This window comes from Nicotiana sylvestris, chromosome 5 (assembly GCF_000393655.2).
Source record: "Nicotiana sylvestris chromosome 5, ASM39365v2, whole genome shotgun sequence".
Lineage (NCBI taxonomy): Eukaryota > Viridiplantae > Streptophyta > Magnoliopsida > Solanales > Solanaceae > Nicotiana > Nicotiana sylvestris.
Genome location: NC_091061.1, coordinates 118678464 through 118705555, shown reverse-complemented (window position 1 = coordinate 118705555; position 27092 = coordinate 118678464). Strand labels below are relative to the sequence as shown.

At 37.9% G+C, this 27092-nt stretch overlaps 1 protein-coding gene across 1 annotated transcript; it reads right to left on the bottom strand.

Moving 5' to 3' along the window:
- Positions 1 to 3927: 3927 nt before the first annotated feature.
- Positions 3928 to 8995, bottom strand: LOC104243615 (U11/U12 small nuclear ribonucleoprotein 48 kDa protein). The gene is made up of 5 exons (XM_009798831.2): positions 7587 to 8995; positions 6898 to 7015; positions 6183 to 6290; positions 5135 to 5875; positions 3928 to 5033 (listed from the first exon to the last, which is right to left on the bottom strand). The coding sequence occupies exons 1-4, from the start codon at positions 8888 to 8890 to the stop codon at positions 5276 to 5278; spliced, it is 2130 nt and encodes a 709-aa protein (XP_009797133.1). The 5' UTR covers positions 8891 to 8995; the 3' UTR covers positions 3928 to 5033; positions 5135 to 5275.
- Positions 8996 to 27092: the final 18097 nt, after the last annotated feature.

Below are 27092 nucleotides of genomic sequence, written 5' to 3'. Positions count from 1 at the left end.
AGACCCCACTAGTAAGATTTTACTGGGTTGTTGTTGTTGTCTCTTCAAACATCGGCCAAAATAAATTAATCAAGCCCGAAAAATCGTGTCATTTGGCTCGTTCAAAGACAACCATTCTTAATCACTGCATTGAATGTGCACTCCAACGCAATGTAATTAAGATTTTCCTCCCAACAGAGAATAAATCTTCTTATTATAAATATGGTGCCTTCATCGTTTGCCTTGTAATCGTGTATCATAGTAATTATAGGAATATTTATGCCTGCATCATATGCCATTAATCATGATGGCATCTTTGCCAATGCTTAACAAGCATTGGCCATACATATTGACCTTGATCGATGGACATTTCATGTGCCAGGAGCTCTTGGCATGACAAAGCAAAGGCAACTGTGACTCCTTTCTCAAACGACACAATCAGTTGGTTATTAAATCAGTGCCATATCAACGTAATTTGTTGGTGGCATAAAATTGATTCGACGTTGTGACTCATCACACCAATATCAATTGCTATAATTTGGGTTGTGACTTTCCATCAAATAGCACTTTTAGCACCGTATATGTTGTGTCATTTCGATCTCAAGCATGAATTATTGGAATGCAATTGCGAATCACCCAAAACCAATTAAAATTCATGGCAGATTGTTTTATTCAGCATGGCAAAGCCATGTACGTAAGATACACACAATACAAACGAACAGTTCTCTGGTGCAAAGTGCTAATAGATTTTAAACCAACTCTTCTTCTCCTTTAATTTATGCCTTTCTATATACCTTGCATCAGTATTTTTCCTTTGCCAAAAGGGGACATGTGTCCATTTGTTGAGAAATTGAAGAAAAACTAATAATTGTATACCAACTTTGAAACTGATTTGGTTCGTCTTCACATTGGAATGTACACAATTCATCCCAAAAACTTTTGCTGTCCAATCTTCAAAATTTATTGCGGCAGAATATGCACTCCGCATATAGAACTTAAAACAACGCACCACCATTTTCATGTTCCTGCATCGAAGCAACATTTTTATCTATCAATCTTCTGCCAATAATTCTTTTACTCTGTTTAGTCTCCAACAAGCAGATGTTAAGATGCACACAGATAATAAAAATTAAATTCCTTAAGATTGTTAGTAATCTGTGTTCAAAATCAGAAAATCAGAGAAGGAAAAACATTAGTTCAATAGACAAAACATAAAATAATTCCAAGCTCACAAGTTGTTTGTGTCCTTAAGAAATTTAATCCCTTTACGGTCGCCCAAGATTATGTATTAATTTCTCCCAGGATAGAATAGAATAATTATTCTGTGATAGCGGCACTACAAATCACAGAACTTCAGCGAACTCAACAAACGGAGCAAATCACACTTGGCACTTATATTTATTTGGAAAATAATGCAACAATGTAGAAAAGAGAGGAGAAGTTTTCAGGTTTTCTATATATTAAAAATGAAGCTAGACCTTTAAATTTATAGACAATGAAAGGGTGAGACGAAGAGGTACAATTCAAAAGGTGCCTCTTCCATTTCCCATTTACACCCAAACTTAACAGATATGAGTTGAGCTTAAAGAAAAATAAAAATTTATATAACCGATCCTTCAACTTGTCTGAAACATAGGCATAAATGTTGTTACTATAAACGCATATAAGTAAATATTCACGCGACCAGTTTTAAACACTGGCTAATAAAATACAACAAGATATAATGTAATAAGTCACAAAAGCCATGGAACAAAACCAAAATATAAGTTGATGACCACATTACTTATTAAAAATATTTAGATGACTAATCTATGTGTGTTTAAGTATAAACGAGAACATCGACTGTCAGCAAACTAACCAACTTGTTTGATACCAACCAATTAAATATGTTGAATAGTCGCATATATATATATGTGGGGGGAGGGGGTCAAGGGCGGCTCAACCCCCAACAACTAAAGTCAAGGCTTTAGGCCCCAAAAATTATTGGGCCTCAAATATTATATATATATATATATATATATATATATATATATATATATATATAAACTATTACTCCTATAAATCTTTATAGTAGTAAGTAAATTCTTTAATCATTTATCTGCTATGTCAATAATCATTATAGCATAGTTCCAACCATTATATTATTTTCAGGGCGAATTTAGTTGAGCTATAACAAATGAATGACATGCACTCAAATGACTTCCTCCTCCATTCTTCTTATTTTCTTTAACTTTGATTAATTTTGACTTTACAATAGCTTATGTACATACCTTGAGCTAATTAGCTCCATATTGATTTTTGAACTTATTTTGTAACAAAAGTACTATGAAAAATTATATAAATAGAAGATAATATTATATAAAAAAAATTATGCACTAAGCTGCCCTTTTTTGAGGTGGCGGGAAGTTTTTAAATTTTTTGTTTAATATATACATCTAATGCTAAGCCGAGGTATATCGAAAATACCCTCTCCATCTTCTCAAGGTAGGGATAAGGTCTGTATACACACTACTCACCCTAGATCCCACTTGTGAGATTATATTGAATTTGTTGTTGTTATTTATACATCTAATGCTGAAATTTTAAGGATTTAGAGGACATCGGAGAGGAAATTAAAGATCAGAACAGGATAGAAGCGAGAATTCTGCCAAATGCATTATGCCCATCCGCTACCACCATGAAAAGATATTTCTACTCTTCATTTATGTATTTAATTATGTTGAATTGAGTGGTAATTACCCATTTAAAAGTTAAGATTTTACAGAGAAACAACTTGATGTATTTATTTGTTATTTAAGCATTCAACAATTTAGGCTAGGGCACTAGCAATTGGGTAGAAGCTGTTGCATTATTTTTTTGGTCTGAGATGGAGTTTACAACAAGGCCATGGACTGAACTGCTATTACGAGTAAAGCAAATGCATAACTCATCTATCAAGATTACAATAAGGTGTACAAAGACTTACACCACACAAGGTTTCTTCTTTTATTGAGTTTGGTAAATATGATTAACATTTATCATTTTCAAAAACTTATATTTTTTAAAATTTTATTTTACAATTAAAACACTCCTATTATTTAATAATTTTTAAAATTACGTATTCATTGAAATGCATAGATGCATAATGCGTGTACCCTGAGATTAACATAATTAAAAATAAAAATGTAACATTCTCTAACAGGTTAAACTTTTAGATGAGATGATCATACACTTTAATAATTATGACACTTTAATAATTATGAGTAATTAATTAGAAGAAAAGTTCAGAGTAACCATAACAAATGATTGATTACCGGTCAACTAACTATGCACATCTTCTACATCTCTAGTTATCAAGGAGTACCGATGTTTAGTTATCTCCTCCAGCTAATATTGGTGGTTATTCTTCTTTTGCCATCCTACGTTGTTCTGGTAGGCTATTTAATTAATGTTTCCGATGTTCTAGCAAGTCAGGCTAAACCGATAAGATGTAACTGTTCTTATATTTACAAATAAAATTTACATACCATCCAATACAACTGAGAGTGTAAACACTGGGATAGAGCCTGTTGTTCTCAATAAACACAAGAAACATACCTAGAGAAAAGCATTATCAGATAAACTTTAGGCATTTCCAAACGATGCATGCCAATACAAGAAGAAATTTAGGAATTTATAATAAAAACAAACATAATCAGGACTGCATATGAATGTGATATATAAAGCAACAGCCCATATAAAGTAACAGATACAAACTTCGAAGATACATGTCAAAATTAGTTGATGGAATTGCTAAGGTACATGATACTTGCCCATATGCATTTAGCGGAAAACAGCAACCATGAAACTTGTGTATTATTCCTGTATAATATCGGATGTCATCTTCAACATACATAAGCCTGTTAACAGAGGCCCCAAAAACCTGATACTTTAACCAGATGTAAACCAAGCATGTGAACCAAGACAAACTTAAATCAAATTGTGTTTATCCTTGTAAATTGACACACATTTTTTTGGGACAAGTACATTGATTTACAATTAAACAATGCGAGAAAATATAAAGCTCTAGAACATGCATCAGCATCGTGATATCATTCTTGAAATGCTTTTTTAATCAATGCATTCCTACTAGCAAAAACCAAGTTTCTCCTAACCCACAGAATTCAGGGACCTCGAGGCATCTAAAATTTATTATAGTTGCTTAACTTATGAATCCTATAAGAACTGAACTACAACTGATTAAGAGATGCTTAAAGTGCTGAAGGATTTAACTGTGTGTTACTATTGACTGTCTACAAGAATCCATCTTTTGATGTGGGTTCTGAGTTCTGCCATTAGAAGTACAAAAACATTTAGATTGGATGTGACTGCCCCACTTTCCAAGTCTGCCACTGCAAGTACAAAAACAATAAGATTGCAACAAGAAAGGTTTACACCTGAAGCTGCATCAAGCATAGTCTTCTACCCGGTATGTCCGCCGTAATATGACTAGTATTCAAGATGCTTACCCATATGAAAAGTGAGAAAATTTTGCTACCATAGTACTATGCAATATTCCTATATAGTAATGAACAGTTATACTATATAGTAATGAACAGTTATACAAGCAAATCTCATAACTGAATCTTCAACATGCTTGAAGCTATGTTTTGAGGCCCCCAAGAACCAGATACTTCACCCAGTTGTGAACCAAGTAAATATTTCCTATAATAAATTGTGTTAATGCTTGTGCACTGAAGCACAAGCAAGCAAACATAAAGATTTAGCAGTAGAGCTATGCACAATGTGTGCTCGGAACTCCGCAACAAATATTTACAATTTAGGTCAAGTTATAGCCAAAATGATGAAAAATATAAAACTAACTTGCTATATGATGTGCACAGGAAGAACGTTACCACTGGTGTTCTAGCCATAATACTACGCCCCCTTGAATGTCCTAGAGGGAATTCATTTCTTTGGATGGGGGAAGAAGGAAGAAGAATAGTAAAGCTAAGAAGACAATGTCGAAAAGAATTAATATAAAGGATATATGGAAGGATACAGAAGGGGATAGACAGCAGACACCTGCATGACTACTGCAAGGTTTTATGGAAAAAACAACCAGGAAAAAGATTCAGTCTCTCCTGAAAAAGCAAAATAAATTAAGCATCCAGGTTAGACAAAATCAGTCGCTTACCTAGTCGATTTGACCAGTAGACACAAAAAGAACCAGTCACAGGAAATTCTGAAGGTGATACCATCCCAATGTCAACACATCTCCAGATTAGCCTGACTGCTAGAACTAGCTGCAACAGTCAGACATTTTCTCAAAGTTCTTCTAAGATTTTGATGGATCATATCGGTCATCAAAATCATCAGAAGCGTCCCTTGCCTTCCGTTTCTTGATGTCAGAATTACAATCACTTCTTTCCCTACGTGAACTACTTTTCTCATGTGATTTGTGGTAGCTTCTGCTGGAGCTTCTGGGAAAATTCTCTCTAGATTCTTTCGAAAAGTCTCTCTTCTCTTGGGTGATTGTTGATTCATGTGAGTAGGCACTAGCCTCTCGCTGATTTGGGCTTCTAGAGTAACTTTTTGGGTCCTGTCTGGACCTCCCATTACTTCTTTCTGCCACTACATGTTGATGATGCCACCGAGATGCTTTTTCCATATCTGCAGAATAATCATCTTTGAAGTCTGCTGAATGGACTTCTCCATCAGTATGAAACTCCTTCCCATAACCACCTTCCCTTCCTTTGCTTAAAGCAGATGAATCCAGCTGCCTCTTTCCAAACTCAGCTTTATCCACATAAGAATTATCCATTCTGTAAGTTGAGGAAAGTGGAAGTTTGGCCTCTTCAGCTCCTTTTGTTGGGCAATTGATGGCACCTGCTTGCCTGATTTCCTCCATGTATTCCTCAATTATGTCCCTCATAACCTAAAGGTAAAAGAGGACAGCAATAAAGATGTAAAGATGAGAAGGAACAGAAATAAGTCATAGCTGAATACACAAAATGAGTAGGCTAAGATAGAGATGTGTAATGGGAGCAAATTATTGAGGTTTATAAAGCTTTCTGCACTATCAGATGGGCATCCAGAGAATTCTTCTTAGCGATATGGTTTTGAAGGAAGAAACTAAGACTCAGGTCAATGGATATATACATGACTATAAACAGAGAAAAACTTATGGATTTTTATGAAGATAGAGAAAAACATATGGTCAAATCTGAAGAAGCAAAGTGTACCTGTGTTGTTGACCGCTTCAACTTTTTTCCACGATATGACATTCTTCTACGTTTATAATCCCTTTCCTCAGCTAATAATTCCTCTCTCGACTTTGTTCTATTTGTGTCCTGAAAAAGTCATGCAAAAGATTAAGAAAACAGTAATAGTCTAATTGAAAGGACTAAAATACTGAAGCAAGGTTGAATTACATATAAAAACATTTTAACTCGCCAGTCTCAAGTGCATTTCCCATCACAAAGTATTTAAGTCACTGAAGTTTAAGGACTCAAGACAGCGGGTTTTATCATCTGAGTGTTTATCACAATGAATTCGCAACTTCTAGCCAGGCCTAAACAGGTTGAACTGCATTCCAGTTTTGTATTTTTTTAATAAACGCACTTAACTTTCAAAAATAACAGTCTCTTTGGCAGCATGTCTCGAGCCAGTGCAAGAAGAGACAACGAGGAAAGAGAAGAACAGAAAGCATCAAGATTTTTTCCATTTGTTGTACTCTATTAGGTGGAATTTTCCCAAGAAGAATTAAAGGGCAAGAAAACAGAAATATATGCATAAAATGCCCATATATGTTTTACCTCCCAAAAGCAGATGGTACTTTCAAAAACTAGTATCTTAAACATTGATTCTACACTGGTTGTTATCTCTATAGGGGTTACATATAGTTACAGCTTCAAGATCTGCAATGACTCGAAGTATTATTTTGACAAGCAAACAGACCTGATTATTTCGCGAATGCTGCCACAGAAATCCATCATGTTCGAGCAGAGCTCTGTAATTAGGGCGTTTTTGCCGTTCCTCATCTGCTTTATTTGAAATGTAAGAGTGCTCCATCGATCTGCAAAGAAATCTGCTTAACTATATACTCTAGGACTGATACATGAAGTATAACTTTTCATGCTTGAAGAGAAAAGTGAGATTACAGAAAACAGCAATAAAGGACTCCTAACTTGACACATTTGAACATATTGTAGACGCTTTATCTTTGCATATCACTATTTAAAGCATTTTCCCGCAAACCAAAGGCCTGGCAAGAAAAATTCTTTTCATCTGCATGTGAATCATTTGCGAGCCAGATACGACTTTCTGCAGGTCAAAATAGGTTTTTCCTCCCTTTATCTTTACTTTACAGCCATATGCATCGAGATGGACGGCTGTTATAATTCCGGCCCAAACTCTGGGCTTAGTGGCAACATCGTTCATGAATTACAACTTCCAATTTAAACCAAGTTAACACCCAACTTTTGACATCTATGCATAAACAATTCTTCTAAACAGAAAGCATGGACTTGCCTAACAGAAAACTTAAATGTCCAATACCATTCAACATTTAGACGAATGTTGTTATGCACATCTACACAAATGGACATCTTCAAACTACCATACTAAGAAGAGTAAAGTTAATGTACCGTTGGTAAGCTGGAAGTGCTGGTAAATTCCTCAGTGCTTTGAGCTTTTCTTCAAGCGTAGATCGTTCATGCAACGCTGCAACAGCTGCTGCAACTTGGGAAACAAAAATCGGGCTTTTAGAGAGTGCTTCGGCCGATATATCCGTCCCCGCATTCTCTATCCTACTTTTAAGTGGCTCACCACTTTCCTGTGACTCTTTAACATTTCCATCCCCTCTTTTCGTATCAGTAGATTCATTGAACATACAAGAACTAAATGCACAGATACATTGCTTCAGCATACTAATAGCAAACAATTTTCCGTTCGCGTCCCCATACAACACAGAAAGCTGGGTCGCTAACCACATCAAAACCTGAACTAATACCGGACACTTAAAACTCCGTCCACTCAAATCCGATCCCTCCGCTTCTTCATTGTAAAATGTACTAGCTAAATCAATAGCTTCCCTAACAATAGCCTTCAAAGAAAGCTTAAACAGAACAAGCATATGATCCCTCATTGCCAAATCGAGCACAATACGATAACACCTACCCGAATTAGCTACTAACCATGTAGACAAACACTCGACACTTTTCATGCCTAATCCCAAAATAACACGAAGAACGCGATATGAATACATAAATGGAAAATCATTCCAACAATCAGTTTCATTCCTAATTGCATATGCCTCCGAAGGAAGAACCCTGATCAATTCATTCGAAAACAACATCAAATTTCTACCAAAATTAGCACATTCTGAAGATAAAACAGCAGGCAAAGTGAGCATAGGAGGAGCAGCATTTTCGCCTTTAATGGGGAAAGAAACAACACCAGGACAATCATAATAGAAGGAAGTGGGATTTTCATTTTCGAAATCAAGGTAGGTCTCGAGAGAGAAGCAAAGGTCAGATTGTGAATCTTGTAGAGGTAAAGTAAAGGGGTTGGGGTTTGAGGAGGAGTAAAGGGTGTGGGGGTATTTGAGGTTTTGGGTTAGGGTTTCGATGTGATTTGAGGGAATAGGTGTAGGGCAATGAAGGGAGTGAGAGAAGAGGGAAGAAAGGGGGAGATGATGGTTGAGATTGAAAGGGCATGGGAATAGGGTTTGACAGGGGGAGAGGGGGGTGGGGAGAAGGGAAGAGAGAGAGTGGAGAGTGGTTGATGAGAGACTGAGGAGAGACGTGAGGGTTGAGAGAGCAGTGGGAAGATCGAATGCCGGAGGAGTAGTGGTGGGAGTGGGCTGGTGAAAGTATGGTGGCGGTAGCGGTGGCAGAAAGCTGGAGGACGGTGAGGGTGGTAGTGTTGGCGGCGGAGGAAAGGGATTCATTTATTGTCTTTATTGCTGTTGCCAAAAATTTTGAGTTTCAGGAGTTGTGAGACAGGCGAATATGTCCGAGTTTTTTTTTTTTTTCCATAAGTACTACACTTTTTTTTGGTTTCCTCCGCCCATTGAAGCCCCTTTATATACAAATTATACACATTCTGTGTGTTATCTCTACTCCTGAAATGCAAAATATTTATAATAAAGGAAATCACACAAATATCTTAAATAAGTATTAACTTAACAACATCTGGCTATTAATCATAGATTTATCAAAACTAAACAAGCACATATAAAAATTAAAAAATCAAATAAATAAGGTTTTTTCTCTCAAAGAATCACATGCAAAAACACTTTCTATATTTTTAAACGTGATTAGCAACATTACATGCAAGACGGAAAGGAAATTTCATGGATGAGGTAGTAAATAAGATGATAAAATAAAAAAAATAATATACAATATTCGAAAAATCTAAGCAAAAAAGGAACTTTTTCAATTGGTATAGTTGAAATTCATTGTAAACATATAGATAAGTCAATACACAAAATTTGAGGAAGATTGGAGGTGATTTAAACTAGTTTTGTATCAAAATTCGCGATTAAATCGAGTTCAAAAAATTCTTATGCGACACATGTATCAAACATGTACTATGCATGTATCTCACACACAGATATACATGGATATATATGTAATACACAATTATTACAAATATAATATATATGTGATACACATCATTTTTTTCATGTTCAGTTTTTACTTCGAATTCCAATTCAAACCACCTTAAAACTTCGCCAAATCATCCCAAAACTGAGATTCAAACTCCTTAAGATGTACCAAATCTATTCTAATAGCACTCACTCAAAAGAAAGCAAAAAATTGATATTTTTTGCTACAAATAGCTAATTGACTAATATTAGTAATATTTTATGAATTGGCCAATTTTTATAATGAACTACTTATAAATGGACATAGCTAGTGCCTGATAGTTTCCCTATAATAAAACCACCTCGAATTTTCATCAAATTATCGCAAAATGAAGATATAAATCTCAAAGGGTATTTTCAATCATTTAAAACAACACTTAATCCAAACAAATAACAATTTTATAAAATTTAATTTTCAAATTCAAATCTTTGAAGCTTTTCAACTGTTGTTAATGGAGAAATTGTCATCTTTATAAGCATACTGTTATTTGTATCTAACATCTTTAGACAAAAGGCTAATTAGAGATTTTAAAAATAAATAATCTAGCAAAATTTGTACCTACGCACTGCCGAATTTGCTGAAGCTTCGGTAAGTAAGTGCCATGGTTTCTCATAAGTATTTCGAGGCCAATACAAAAACAGAATTTGAAGCTTTGATAAAACTTTCACGTAACTAATTACACGTCCCCAAAACAACTGGAATTTGGATTCCGTTTTTTTTTTTTTTTCAATTTTCGTCTCTTTATATTGATTTGGTGCAATTTTTTTATTAGTTTGTTGCTTTGCTATAATTATTTCATATATAATTGGTAAATCTTATATCAGTTTATAGTTAAGCTAAAACTTTAATAGTAGGGGAAAATAAGTTTAAAAAGTAGTACAGCTAAGTAAAAATTCCATAACTCTTGTTATGAAATAAAATAATATAAAAATAATGTTCCCTCCGTTTCAATTTATGTGAACCTTTTTGACTGGTCACGGACAGTGGCGGAGCCACATGCACCAAAAGGGTGTCAACCGATACCCCTTCGCCGGAAAATTACACTGTATAGCTCGGTAATTTTTTTTAAAATATGTATATATACCATAGAATGACACATCTTGACTTCTTGGTGAGTTTATTTCTTTATATTTTGACTCCCCTTAATGAAAATCCTGGCTCCGCTACTGGACACGGAGTTTAAGAAAACATGAAGATTTTTGGAATTTGTGGTCCTAAACAAGTCAAAAAGGGGTCCATAGTATTTGTGTGGTTATAAAAACTTCTCATTAAGGGTAGAATTGGAAATTTAAGCTAAATTGTTTCTAAATTTAGAAAGGTGTCATTCTTTTTGGAACAGAGCAAAAAAAAAATAGGTTCACATAAACAGAAACAAAAGGAGTAATAGAGTAACGAGAATAGAGAGATGATATTAAAAGGGAATGATGCAACTTCTGTTTTCATTGTTCCAAAAAAAAAATTGTCATACTTTACAAAATTAATGTGATAAATTATGTGTCTTTGTTTTGATGATTTAATAAATTTCATATGAGAAAATGATAGGGAACCTGATACAGTTGACTCTTGCGCGTTCAGAGCAACAAGTCAAATGTCTGGCACAAGTCTCAATGAAATTAGATAAGGGAACAGATAGAGATTAGTTCCTCCGGTCACAGTACAAGTCAACTCTAACAGTTGTTAAAGCTGTTGCACTGCACACGCAATAGTACATCAGCACTATTGAAGCATGTTGTGAACCACACACTCTCTTGCATCATCCTTGATGACCTCACTTATATATTACCAACATGAGGCAAGGGATTTAACACACTTACAAAACCTAAATATTATTTACTCTCAAGTGTGCATCCGTCTTTACTCTCCCAAAAGGCATTGAAGAACAAAACAACAACATAATAAAGGACCAGATCCCAATATTGATTATATCATGTGTCCTTTAGTATTGTTGTGTCTTTGTTCATGTTATTCACTTGTAACTCCTACTCAACTTGATTAGAAACATCTCGTAGGATATCTTGTAACATAAATTGTGTGGTTATTTTGACTAGAATCAGTCAAGTGGTTAGCTTTGTTATAGAGTTATTACAAAAGGACTTACAATATATTTATTGTAAGTAGATGAGGGATTAAGAGTTTAATTTCTAGACTATAATAGGTTGTGATTTAAAGTTTACTCAGTTAGTGAAGTTGAAATCCTACGAGTGTAGGTCGTGATTTTAATCCCGTGAGCTAGGAGTTTTCTACGTAAATATCGTTGTATTATTTACTTACTGTTGTGTTCTATAGGAACTAATAGAGAACCTGGTTCTCTATACAGTTTGGTTGACCCTTAGTTTATATCAATTGGTATCGGAGCAAGTTCTTTCTATAAGGCTAACACCTAAATAACATCTACATGGTTGCTCCACCAAATTTTAAAGAATGGCAATCAACAGACTGGCAAGATTCAACGACCAATATTATGGCTGGTGGAAGACAAAAATGCATGATCTTATCATGGCAGAAGATTCAGAGCTTTGAGATGTTATTTGTGATGGACCCTTTGTCCCTATGAAGACTATTGGCGAGACAACAGTCACAGTTCTAAAGACAAGGAAGTAATATAATGATGTTGATCATAAGGCCATCGAGAAAATTTCAGGGCAAAGAAGATCCTCGTCTGCACATGAGGGAACCACTCAAGTCAAGCAGTCAAAAATCGACATGCTTACTACTGAGTATGAACTCTTCAAGATGAAGGAGGATGAGCAAATTCAGGAAAGGCATACTCGTTTTACCTCCATCATCAATGAGCTTCACTCCATTGAAGAAATTATCCCAAGGAACAAACTGGTCAGAAAAATACTCAGTGTGTTACCTAGTTCTTGGGAGAGCAAAGTTAATGCTACCGTGAAAGCCAAAGATCTGACGATTGACGAACTCATTGGAAATCTGAAAACTTATGAAATGAAAAAAAAGAAAGATCATGAAAGAATAGAACCCAAAAAAGGAGAAGAACCTGGTTCTCAAGGCACAACAGTGACTTAAGTGGTAATAACGCTGACATGGCCTATCTTACACGGTGATTTTAGAAAATGGTTCGTAGAAATGGAGGAATTCCTAAGAAGAGCGGCTTAAGCAGAAACACAAAAGGTTATAACTGCTATCACAAGTGCAAAAAACCAAGACATTTCATCAAATATTGCTCTCTCCACAAGCAGGACCATTACAAACACAACACGAACAAGACGTCTAAGAAGAACTCGGTCCCCGATAAGAAGTTAAAGAGAAGAGATGCTGCTGATAATATTGTGAAGCAAGCTCTAGCTGCCTGGGGAGATTCCTCTTGTGAATATGAGGGGTGATGATGAACAAGGAGACACCTCCATAATGGCCGTTGAAAGTAAAGCTGCAGAATATCATTCCATATTTACAATGATGGCAAAATTTGATGAGGATGAAGATAATGATGACGATGAGGTAAACTTTCTAGACGTTCAAAGAAATTTGAAGTCTTATTCTCGATAGAAACTGGTATCTTTAGTTAGTGTCTTAATTGATGCTTACTACAATCTCATTAATGATAAAAATGTTTAACTGAGGAAACTAAAGAGATAAAATGTTACACCTCGTACTTTTGTAAGTTGGATTTGTCTTAAGATAATTGACATAAGTTCACTTTTGAGGTTATAACTGGTTCTTCTAAGTTTAGAAAGTGTTGAGGAAGTGTCAAAGATTAGAGGTCAACAAATCGAAGAGAATAAGTTTTGTCAATAAAGTACCTCGTGCTTTCGAGCTATTGCTTGAGCCGCTCGACGCATGTAAGTTAACCTGAGCCATGAAGAATTTTGGTGATATTCAAGTATGTAAATAAAGAACACAGTGTATAATAAGATGAAGTTCCAAAATGATGTAGGACTTAAAAGCGTGACAATGGTGGTACGGAATAATATTTGGCGTGTATAAAGAGGCTATGGACTAGAATTATATCACATGATAGTTTTGAAGTTCCACTAGAATTTTGCAGCTGCGCTATCGCCGCCTGTTGAGCCTGCAACATTTCGAAGATTAATCGTAGGCTAACCCTGTCACCTTCTCCTCCGGGTGCTCCTCGAGCCGTTGGCCGGGCTCCTCCGTGAACGATGTTCTCGGGATCGGTTGGTAGATTGGCGTCGATGGCCACCTACGAGTTGGCATTGACTGGGTCGGCAACTGGACTCCGTTGGGATCAGCAGGAGGCACCTCATTGCTAGGCACCAGATTGTTGTTTTCGTCATGATGGCTAGACTCAACCTCAACGTTCAAGTGAGCAGACTGAGAATTTGACATTTTTAAGCTGACCTGAAATTGAGACCTTAAAGAACAAGTGTAAAATAGAGTGTGTTATGGAGATTTGTGTCAAATCACTACTATTATCCTTAGCCCCACAGTGGGCGCCAAACTATTTACCCTAAAAATAGATAACAATTGAATTTATACATGGTTTTAAGGGTATGTGGATTGATTCAATACAATTCACATATGTGGATTGACGTTAATGCCGGTCTCGAATTTAAGCTGTACAGTAGTTTTGCTTTTGACCGGACCCTCAATTCGAAGCCAATTGCGTATAAAGAATAACAAGAAAACAAGAACTTTGCGATAGCTGGAAATCAGAAAAATAAACTTGAATTGCCTTAGTTTTCGTGTTACAATGCATATTGAGTAAAAAGCTTCTCCTTTATATAGTAGGAAAGTTTCACCCCTAGTACAATTCTACAAAAAATAAATAATCCTCCTTTTTCGTCAATCACTAATCCGTTACCGACATTGGGCGAGTCTTCACCGTGATATCCGATTGGATGCGGATATCACGGCCCTCTGTTAGTTGTGTGCAACCATTTGTCGTGCTTTCCAAGGTCTTGGAGCATGTTCTGGGTACGGGGAGTGTTGCCTTATCAGGACCGGTAGCAAACACCTCATTCGAGCTTTAGTACAAAGAGTTTTCAAGTTCGATTTCGATCTCGTATATTCATACTCGTACTTCATTTGATCATCGGGAAATCGGGGTGTGAACTAACCCCGATTTCACCCGTATATAAAGGGGTAAACTTTCATAACGAAAGATATTTCATAATTCATATATTTCCACGAAAATATAAACCAACGAATGATATTTCATAAATTTGCCCATTGAAAGTGGGCGGAAGATTCGAAAAAAGAAAAACATATCGTTAATCAAGTACCTAAGAATAAGTTTTAACTTTTACGCGCAAATAATATACTTACTACTTATTTAGTTATATGAATATTCATAAAAATATAATTATGCAGAAGTCATATATCCGAGGAAAAAATACATCGATCGTCAGAGTCTCAGAGATGTAAAAGTCATGACGCGAAAAAGGAAGTATAGGGAGGCGTGGAACTACTCGAAGAAAGTATAGGGAGGCGTGGAACTACTCGAAGGAAGAAAAGACACCAAAAGTGGGGAATGTTATGATCTGACAAACAGACTAAGCAAACAAAATGGACTTTGATTTCTGATGATAAAAATGCAATACAAGTTGAGAGGAAAATACCAACAAACACTGGAATGGAAATGACAATAACAGAAAGAAAAGATAGTGGGAGGATAAAGCCACAGACAGAGGAAGAGAAATATTCTAACAAACTCTTTCCCAGTCTACACTGTCTCCATTCCTTCATTAATATACTACTAACTGGTCCCCTCCTGAGATATGTCTTGGAGAACAAGTTCTCCTAATTAGCCAGCATCCCATGTATAATCATCTAGCCTTTGGGCTGGTATTCGACCCCTCTTACTTCTTCTGGGCAAACTTCTAGGCCCACTTGGTGGATCAACTTATACTTCAGCTTCCTAGATTGGCCCAATGTTGTCTCCATTCGTGAAAATACCCCCATCTCCAGATTGAACCTTGTCCTCAAGGTTCGTTTGTGGTGCATCGAACAATTGCAATGGGGTAATCTGATTTTCAGGCAATCCTATACATTTGCGCAGCATAGAGACATGAAAACCGGATGAATCTTGGCCTCATCTGGTAAATCCAATTTGTAAGCGACCTCACCGATTCTCCTAAGCACCTTAAAGGGTCCAAAGAAGCAATGCCTAAGTTTCTGATGTTTCTGCAATCGTAGGGAGTTTTGTCTATATGGTTTCAGTTTTACAAAAACCCAATTACCCTCGGAGAACTCCACAAAGTTGCGCTTTATATCTGCAAACTCTTTTATCTTCTGTTGTGCCTTAGAAAGATTATGCTTTAACAGATCCATTACTGCATCCCTTTGCAGCATGTACTGCTCAATGAGTTCGTTTGAACTAGAACCCAGTGCATAGCGAACCAGAGTTGGAGGTTCGCGCCCGTATAATGCTTGAAAGGGTGTCATCCTCGCCGAAGTCTGGTAGGCTATATTATACCAGTATTCAGCCCAGGGCAAGAGAGGAGACCATTCATGTGGGATGTCCATTACAAAGCAACGCAAATATTGCTCGACACATTTGTTTAAAGCCTCCGACTGGCCATCGGTTTGTGGGTGATAGGCCGTACTCATTGATAAGGTTGTGCCTTGAAGCCGATGAATCTCTTTCCAAAATGAATTCATGAATCGAGGATCTCTATCTATCACGATTACCTTTGGGGGTCCATGAAGTCTTATGATTTCTGCCACAAAAATTACTGCCATAGTCTGGGCCGTGAAGGTGGAAGGAAGGGCTACAAAATGTGCATATTTTGACAATCGGTCCACCACCATCATGATGGTTGCCTTTCCCTTCGAGCTAGGTAAGCAGGTAATAAAGTCCATGGTGATCTCTTCAAATACCAAGTCCGGCACGGGAAGAGGTTGCAACAGGCCTGCTGGTTGCCGATACAAGTACTTTATCTGCTGGCACACTTGGCATGAAGACACGAAGGTTTGGACATCCTTGCGCATTCCCTTCCAAAAGAAATTATATGAGAGGCGATGGAAAGTCCGAGAAACCCCAACATGTCCTCCAACAGTGGAGGAATGAAATTCTTCCAACAACTGTACTCGCAAAGGAGAATCAGATGGCAAGACTAAGCGTCCTCGAAATAGCAGTAAGCCATCACAGAAGATATAGTCTGTGATAGCTATTGGACTCATCTGGAGTTGTTTCTGAATCTCCAATAATTCTGGATGTTCCCGGTTAGCCTGTTGTAATACGGTAATGATGTCGAAATTTTGACCAGACAAGGCTAGGAAAGAAGCCTCAGGCATGCGGGATAAAGCATCATCTGCTATATTATGCTTCTCTAGCTTATAGAGAATCTTGAAATCATATCCCACTAATTTGCTAAGCCATTGTTGCTGCTCTGGAGTCTGTATCACCTGATTGGTCAAATTTTTCAAAGCTTGTTGGTCAGTGTAGATGATGAAATGCCTACCCAGCAGGTATTGCCTCCATTTACTGACTGTATGCGTTATTGCGAACATTTCTCGGTGATAGGTTGAAGCATTTCGCATGTGCGGACAAATTTTATGGCTGTAGTAAGCTATTGGGTGGCTTCGCTAAGATAGCACAACCCCAATTCCTAACTCAGAAGCATCTGTTTCAATATGGAATTCCAATGAGAAGTCGGGCAAAGAAAGAACTGGAGCAGAGCCTAATGCCTTCTTGAGAATTTCAAATGACTCTTGGGCTTGATCAGTCCACTTGAATGGTTCCTTTTGCAACAAATCCATTATTGGGCTAGCGATAGAAGCATATTGGCGGATAAACTGGCGATAATAACCAGCAAGTCCCAAAAAACTACGAACCTCCTTTACATTTTGTGGAACTGGCCATTGTAAAATGGCTTGAATTTTGGTTGGATCAACTGATAGCCCCTTCTCCGAAACTACATGGCCCAAGTAATCGATCTTCTTTTGCCCAAATAAACTCTTAGCCTCCTTTGCTACCAATTTGTGGTCCTTGAGCAACTGCAGAATGTCACACCTCCTTTTTACGTCCCCGCGAGGGGTGAAGGAGTTTTTCCAATCAAAGGACAATCGAAACGGGATTTGTTTATTTATTTCAGAGTCGCCACTTGGGAGATTTAGGGTGTCCCAAGTCACCAATTTAATCCCGAATCGAGGAAAAGAATGACTCTGTTTAACAGTCCGCGAACCAGAAATCCGGATAAGGAATTCTGTTAGCCCGGGAGAAGGTGTTAGGCATTCCCGAGTTTCGTGGTTCTAGCACGGTCGCTCAACTGTTGCATTTAGCTATTATCTAATTTTTTACATGAATAACCTATGTGCTGATTCTACATTTTACTGCTTTTATATATACATATTTATTCGAGAAAGTGAACGTCGTTTAAAGTATGTTTTCGGATTGCGCCGCATCAAATGAACCCGCAATCTTAGGCACACTCTATTCAACGTCTTAGGATTTGGATTCGGGCCGCATAAAATTGCCCACCCATATTTAGGAATGTAATTTACTAAAGCCACGCCTAAAGATTCTAGCGCGTTATTATCTCTTGGGAGGGCCGTGAAATTCGCTAAACGGCCCCTCCTGAATTCTAAAAATCTTAAACCTTTACTGAGGGCCCCGCAATTTTTTTTTTTAATTTGGCGAAGCTTGTCTCATTTATTTTAAAAGGGCAATCCTAAAGTAACTACATCTCTATTTTTAATTTGTCTCTAAATAAAAAAAATCCTAGTTAATTACATGCTGGAAAAAAACTGTAACTTGTTTAATTAATAGGTTACAACAGATGCTAACGAAAAATTGTACTCGAACTTGTAAAAATGGAAAATTGTTTCGCGCCTTATTCCATAAGCTAATATTACTAAAAAAATGGAATTATGTATACAAAAAAAACGTACAAGATTGACTAAACGTTACTACAATTAGCCATTTTTAACTGTGGTAAGGTTAACTAAATGATCAAAGCTATAGACTAAATCATTAACCCTAATGGATCCGCAATTTAACTATACTAAATGCTTATTGAAACTACTCTACATTAGTATAAGTATACTTAATCATTAATAAATAAAATTATCGACTACGACCTTTTTTTTTTTATTATTATTATTGGAACTACAATGTTGACACTACCTAACCACCTTACTTTCACATTTTTAGCAAGTCCACAACCTATCTATATGAGATTATTTGTAACATGAATTAATGTCAATACTTATGAGATTATAATCACTTAAGAGGATTAATGGAAATTAGTTTTAACCACCTAAACGAAATACTAATCAGGATTTGACTAAGTACACTATCTCGTTTGTGAACTACTTGAATATATGCATGGAAATAAACAACTAACTAGAGATATGCTACTAACATGATCTACCCCATTAATCTAACAAAAAAAAATTGAAAGGTTCATATTATATCAATGCATGACCATTTATACAATTCCTTCTCTTTTCAGTCCAATTATACAAAAATTAAAACAGTTCACAAAGAAAAAAAAAACTAAATAGACCAAATTGCCTACTATCTACTTTATTGAAGCGGTTGGATTTCATTGTTGCATTTCAACTTCGAAGCTTTATCACTACAAGATTCGAATGTGTACCTGGAATTCGAATTACAATAAGAGAGAAAAGAGGTCAGGAGCAACAATGTACAGCAGTAGCACAACAACAGAATACCACAACAAACAACAACAACAAAACCAGCAATAACCAATGTAACAATGGTCAGAACCAAACTGAAAATCCCGGAAAGCCTGACTGAAAATCAGTAGTAAAGAAAAGGATCTTACTTTCAGATTTTAGCTCTCAAAGACTGACTTTTTTTAGTTCTGAAAAATTAGCCTATCTCTCACTTTTAAGTTCTGAAAGTTTCTGATGTGTAATTTTTTTCCAGTCCTTTTTTTCTATGTCAACTCCTCCTATTTATAGGCTAGAACTAAACATTATTTATTCAAAGTTTTTCCACTTTCAGCCTGTATATTCCCTTCCATGTGCATCTATACCCTTTTATCATTAATCTCATGCTTATTTTCTGATTTCCCACCCTTAAAGATACCAGACAAGGTGTATTCTGCACTACTAATTTCCTTTTCATTAAATAATTCATTAATTTAATTGTACACTGAATATTCAACTGGCAGACTACTAACACTAAACATTTTAAATCTTTTAACACCCAAAAATACCCCTGAAAACCCCTATTATTATTATTGCCTTGCCCTGACTCTTAACAATCTGTATTTAAACCTCTCTGATTTACAACTACACCAAATCACTACACAGCTACAACCAATCCTTAAGTCAAATTCACACAAATGATTCAAGCATCAAAACAGACCAACGGAAGTGATTCAGGTTGTACTCGTCCAAACAAAGCAGTCATAAACTAACTATTCGACGAGGTTGTTCAAATCGAATGTAGCTTATAACGCACACTCAAACAAACAGAAGAAAAACTTTGACCAAATAAAAGGTCTTGAAGAAGAAGGAGAACTAATGAACAAGACAAGATTACAAAATAACACTTTAAACAAAGAATCAATAATTCGAAAAATAGAATGAACAAAACAAGATTACAACCAACACTTAAAACCAAAAACGATAACAGAAAATAGATCAAATGAACTAAATAATCTTGAAAGAAAAATCTGAAACTTGAACGAACCCAAGTCGAACTCGGATTTGAACTATTGGATGTCGAACGGATTGTTTGTGAGTGTTGAAAAAGGATGAAGCAGAAGCTGGTCGTTTGGACTGTGGCGAACTAGCTGGAGGGACGAGGGTGGTGGTCGATGTGAGGAGCAGTAGCGGCAGCAGCTGGACTTCGCTGGGAAGTAGTCGACGTGAGGAGCAGCAGCGGCAGCAGCTGGACTTCGCTGGGCAGTGGTCGACGGGGCAGTGGGGTGGTGGTGAGGAACAGCAGCGGCAGTGGTCGACAGGGCAGTGGGGTTTGGTGAGGAGCAACAGCAGGGTGGCTGGACTGGCATTGGGCAGTGGTCGACGTGAGGAGCAACAACGGGGTGGTGGTGAGGCGTCGAGCAGCTGGAGGTGGCAGTGATGGTTGTTGCTCGTCGTAGGCGAGCAGCTGAGCTTGTTTGGTCGTCCATGGCTGTTTCGCGAAAGGAGAAGGAGCAACGGTCATGGCTGTTTCGTGAGGGAAAAGAAACAACGTTTATGGAGGAGAAGAAGTCGTTTGGCGACTTGAAGACGAGGATGACGGCTGGAGATGATTAGTTTTTTTTTCTTTCTAGGGTTTCTTCTTCTTGAAGAAGAAGAAGAAGAAGGTGAAGCTTCTTGAACAAAATGATACGGCTGATGCATAAGTGTAGGGTTTGGGTATTTGGGTTGTGGACCAAGTAGGGTATGGGTCATGGGTGTGGGCCTGGTATTGTTTTGGGTTGGGTAGAAGTGTTTTGGGCCTATTTTTAATTCCGAAAATTGGCCCAATCCGAGTTTGTTCTTCTTCTTATTATTATTATTTTTTCTTTTCTTTTAATTGATAAAACTAAAATTCTAAATTGAGTTATAAACTAAATTAACTCCAAAAATACTAAATAACTATTATCGCACATTTAAATAGCAATTAACGATAAAATCGCACAATTTAGACGTTAAATGCTAAAATGCAACGTATATTATTTTTTTATGATTTTCTCATTTTGTAAAAACAAACTTAAATAAATACTAAATGAAAATGCGACATATTTTATATTTTTATTAATTCAAACAAATAAACATGCACAGATAAAAATACAAATAATTATACAAACCTAGGACATGAAATGAAAAAACAGAAATGTATTCCCTCGTTATACTGGTGGGCGCCTAGGACATGAAATGAAAAAACAGAAATGTATTCCCTCGTTATACTGGTGGGCGCCTAGGACATGAAATGAAAAAACAGAAATGTATTCCCTCGTTATACTGGTGGGCGCCTAGGACATGAAATGAAAAAACAGAAATGTATTCCCTCGTTATACTGGTGGGCGCCTAGGACATGAAATGAAAAAACAGAAATGTATTCCCTCGTTATACTGGTGGGCGCCTAGGACATGAAATGAAAAAACAGAAATGTATTCCCTCGTTATACTGGTGGGCGCCTAGGACATGAAATGAAAAAACAGAAATGTATTCCCTCGTTATACTGGTGGGCGCCTAGGACATGAAATGAAAAAACAGAAATGTATTCCCTCGTTATACTGGTGGGCGCCTAGGACATGAAATGAAAAAACAGAAATGTATTCCCTCGTTATACTGGTGGGCGCCTAGGACATGAAATGAAAAAACAGAAATGTATTCCCTCGTTATACTGGTGGGCGCCTAGGACATGAAATGAAAAAACAGAAATGTATTCCCTCGTTATACTGGTGGGCGCCTAGGACATGAAATGAAAAAACAGAAATGTATTCCCTCGTTATACTGGTGGGCGCCTAGGACATGAAATGAAAAAACAGAAATGTATTCCCTCGTTATACTGGTGGGCGCCTAGGACATGAAATGAAAAAACAGAAATGTATTCCCTCGTTATACTGGTGGGCGCCTAGGACATGAAATGAAAAAACAGAAATGTATTCCCTCGTTATACTGGTGGGCGCCTAGGACATGAAATGAAAAAACAGAAATGTATTCCCTCGTTATACTGGTGGGCGCCTAGGACATGAAATGAAAAAACAGAAATGTATTCCCTCGTTATACTGGTGGGCGCCTAGGACATGAAATGAAAAAACAGAAATGTATTCCCTCGTTATACTGGTGGGCGCCTAGGACATGAAATGAAAAAACAGAAATGTATTCCCTCGTTATACTGGTGGGCGCCTAGGACATGAAATGAAAAAACAGAAATGTATTCCCTCGTTATACTGGTGGGCGCCTAGGACATGAAATGAAAAAACAGAAATGTATTCCCTCGTTATACTGGTGGGCGCCTAGGACATGAAATGAAAAAACAGAAATGTATTCCCTCGTTATACTGGTGGGCGCCTAGGACATGAAATGAAAAAACAGAAATGTATTCCCTCGTTATACTGGTGGGCGCCTAGGACATGAAATGAAAAAACAGAAATGTATTCCCTCGTTATACTGGTGGGCGCCTAGGACATGAAATGAAAAAACAGAAATGTATTCCCTCGTTATACTGGTGGGCGCCTAGGACATGAAATGAAAAAACAGAAATGTATTCCCTCGTTATACTGGTGGGCGCCTAGGACATGAAATGAAAAAACAGAAATGTATTCCCTCGTTATACTGGTGGGCGCCTAGGACATGAAATGAAAAAACAGAAATGTATTCCCTCGTTATACTGGTGGGCTCCTAGGGCATTAAATGAAAAAACATAAATGTATTCCCTCGTTATACTGGTGGGCGCCTAGGACATGAAATGTAAAGACTGAAAAGTATTTGGATTTGTTTCCTCGTTCCTCCGAGAAAATTTTTGACAACGGCAGAAAATTTTCTACCCCGGTTTTGGTGACCTTCTTTGTGGCGTGTCTTTCTGCCATCATCAATCTTTATTTTCCTGTAGAAATCAAAGAAAATTTTGTTAGTTTTAACATGGTGAGTGATCGTGTCACTCCTGCTGGAGGATGATTTTTTCTTTCCCTTTCCCTTGCTCTGTGCTCCAAAAAACTGGTTGGGGATAAAGTTGCTTGCTGGGGATGGTATTTTTGCTGGGGATGATATTCCTGCTGGGGATGGTTTCCATTTATCCCTTCCCCGCTCTTTTGTTTTAAAACATGATGGGGGAGTCCTCTTCAACTCCAAAACTACTCCCTTAAAAGTTTATTTTCTCCCAGCACTGCAAGGCATAAAATGTTATCATCCGGGGATAACGTTATTGAGGATAGGATTGTTAGGGTTATCTTGCTGCGGATTAATTCTCTCTTCCTCCTTCCCCCTTTCTGTTTTGTCTGACCCCCTTGGACCTTGGTCAGTGATCTATCGAAGTTCTGCCGGGGATCTTCTTGGAACTTGGTTCATAAGTCCCTCAACCGTTGTTTCCCGCTTTTCTTCATGTTCCCCTTAACTTTCTAGGCCAGTTTGTCATTTGGTTTTGCAACAAACGCCTTTTGTCTTATTGCCTTGACTTTGGCCTGTCCCCTTCGCATTTTGCTTTGTACCATTTCGGCCCCTGGTAGTAAACTCTGAAAAATCCTTCTCGAAACAAATTTCTGGAAAAAGTCTTTTTAGACAAAGAAATGAAAAGATAGAAAAAGAGAAAAATCTTTCTGAGCAAATGCTGGGGGGAGAAGAAAAGGAAAGAACTTATCTGGACGGTATGACTGGTCTCAACGATCATGTCGTGCATTACGGATTAATCGACCCAGTCTATTTGTATCAATCAATCTTCCTGATGGCCTCACTTGCTGGGGATAAATAGGTGCCCACCTCTTCGCAAATGCGGATCCTTTTTGCCAATCTATCTTGTCGCCTTATAGTGCCCTTCGAGGGGTTTTCACTAATAAGACTCTCTCCTTTCCCTCAGCTCCCGTCGTCTTATGGTGCCTGTGAAGGTTTTCACCGATAAGACTCTCTCATTTTATTTCTCTCATCGGAGTGCTGCCGATATGACTCTCTCTTCTGGAGATTCTTTTCGGCTATCAATTCATTTCCAGTTTATGATCCTCTTCTTGTTGGGGATCAGTGCATTATTCTCGGCTTTCATTTGTCTGACTTGGCACCTCTCGGATATTGATCGGGAGGTCTTTTTTGGACATCGATGTTGGTTTTGGTGTGGGGCTAAAAGAAAGGCTATCAAAAATTCAAAATAACTTTGATGGGTGAACTACTACAACTCTTGGAATCAAACCTTTTTTGAAACTTTAAAACCTAACTTCTGCCCCAGTTTTCTTTGCTTGGGGGATTTTATTTTTGTTACACTATGTTGAACTATGCACACTATGACCGAGCTGTGAGACGCCTACGTATCCTCTTTGTTGAATCAGGTCAAGCGTAGTTCCCATCGCTTCCTTTTGTTTTTCTTATGACCTTTATCTTGTTTTCATTATTTTTTTTTATTTTTTTTATTCCCTTTATTTCATATATTTTTTAGTGACTCCAAAAGAGGGGTATGAAAGAATAAATAAAGCTCAAAGGGGGAAGCAAAGGTTAAAAGTGTTTGGATAGAAGAAAGAATTGCCTCCGTCATTTCATTATCCAATAAGTACCAAGTACAAGCAAACGAACCAATAACTACCATAATCAAAGAAATTACGCATAATATCTTTTAACTGCATCAGAATTGATAGCCATGTCGACGCATCTTCCTTCGATATCTGTTAGACATAAAGCGTCGTTGGATAACACTCTGGTCACAACATAAGGCCCTTGCCAATTTGGGGCGAACTTGCCTTTTGCTTCGATCTGATGTGGGAGGATTCGTTTCAATACTTGCTGCCCTACTTCAAATTTTCTAGGGCGCACCTTCTTATTGTATGCCCTCGCCATTCTCTTCTGATACAACTGGCCATAACACACTGCTGCCAATCTTTTTTCATCTATTAAGTTCAACTGCTCTAGTCGAGTTTTGACCCATTCATCATCGTCAATCCCGACTTTAGTGACAATTCGGAGGGACGGAATTTCGACCTCTGCTGGTATTACTGCTTCAGTTCCGTACACCAATAAATAAGGAGTTACACCTACGGAAGACCGGACTGTAGTGCGATAACCCAACAAGTCAAAGGGTAATTTCTCATGCCATTGTCTAGATCCTTCTACCATCTTCCTCAGTATCTTCTTGATGTTCTTATTGGCTGCTTCAACTGCTCCATTCGCCTTGGGACGATATGGGGTGGAATTGCGGTGTGCAATCCTAAACTGTTGACATACCTCCCTCATCAAATTACTGTCAAGATTTTCACCATTATCCGTGATGATCACTTTTGGGACCCCAAATCTGCAGATGATATGGGAGTGGACACAATCCACGACTGCCTTCTTGGTTACCGACTTGAAAGTTTTAGCTTCGACCCACTTAGTGAAGTAGTCGATGGTCACCAGAATGAACCTATGGCCGTTGGTCGCTGCCGGCTCAATAGGCCCAATGACATCCATGCCCCATGCGACAAATGGCCACGACGCTGACATTGTATGCAATTCTGTCGGCGGAGAATGAATCAGGTCTCCGTGTATCTGACATTGATGGCATTTCCAAACGAAATTGATACAATCATGCTCCATAGTGAGCCAATAGTACCCTGCTCGAAGAATCTTCTTTGCCAATACATATCCGCTCATATGCGGCCCACAAACTCCAGCATGCACTTCTGCCATAATTGTCGTGGCTTGACCGACGTCTATACATCTTAGCAATCCCAAATCTGGGGTTCTTCTGTACAACACTCCTCCACTGAGGAAGAAACCATTCGACAAGCGCCGAATGGCTCTTTTTTGGTCTCCGGTGGCCTGCTCCGGGTATATCCCCATCTTGAGGTACTCCTTTATGTCATAAAACCATGGCTCACCATCCACTTCCTCCTCTACCGCATTGCAATAAGCATGCTGATCACGAACCTGAATGTGCAATGGGTCGACATAAATATTGTCTGGGTGGTGTAACATCGATGCCAAGGTGGCCAATGCATCGGCAACCTCATTATGAACTCTTGGGATGTGTCTGAATTCCACTGATCGAAATTGCTTGCTCAGATCGTGCAAACATTGTCGATATGGTATGAGTTTCAAATCCCGTGTTTCCCACTCACCCTGAATCTGATGCACCAGGAGGTCCGAGTCTCCCAAGACCAAAACGTCCTGGACATCCATGTCTGCAGCTAGTCGCAGACCCAAAATGCATGCTTCATACTCGGCCATGTTGTTGGTACAATAGAAACGTAATTGAGCTGTAACAGGATAGTGACGTCATGTTTCAAAAATGAGTACCGCTCCTATTCCAACCCCTTTCGCGTTTGCGACTCCATCAAAGAAAAGCTTCCAACTTGGTTCCTCGGGTAATTCCAGCTCACCTATATGCATTACTTCCTTGTCTGGAAAATACGTCCTCAAAGGCTCATATTCTTCATCAACGGGATTCTCAGCCAAGTGATCGGCCAGCGCTTGGGCTTTCATGGCCGTCCTCGTCACATAGACGATATCAAACTCTGTGAGAAAAATTTGCCATTTTGCTAACCTCCCTGTAAGTATAGATTTCTGGAAAATGTACTTTAATGGATCCAAGCGGGAAATGAGATAAGTAGTATATGAGGACAAATAGTGCTTCAACTTCTGAGCCACCCAAGTTAGGGCGCAACATGTCCTCTCGAGTTGAGTGTACTTGACCTCATATACTATAAACTTCTTGCTAAGATAATAAATGGCATGCTCCTTCCTTCTTGTAATGTCGTGTTGCCCCAACACGCAGCCAAACGAATTCTCCAGGACCGTCAGATAAAGAATTAATGGTCTTCCCGGCTCAGGTGGGACCAACACAGGTGGATTCGACAGATATCCTTTGATATGGTCGAAGGCTTCTTGACACTCCGCCGTCCAGTCTACTGCAGCATCTTTTTTCAGCAGCCGAAATATAGGTTCACAAGTTGCCGTGAGTTGAGCGATGAACCTGCTGATATAATTTAGTCTTCC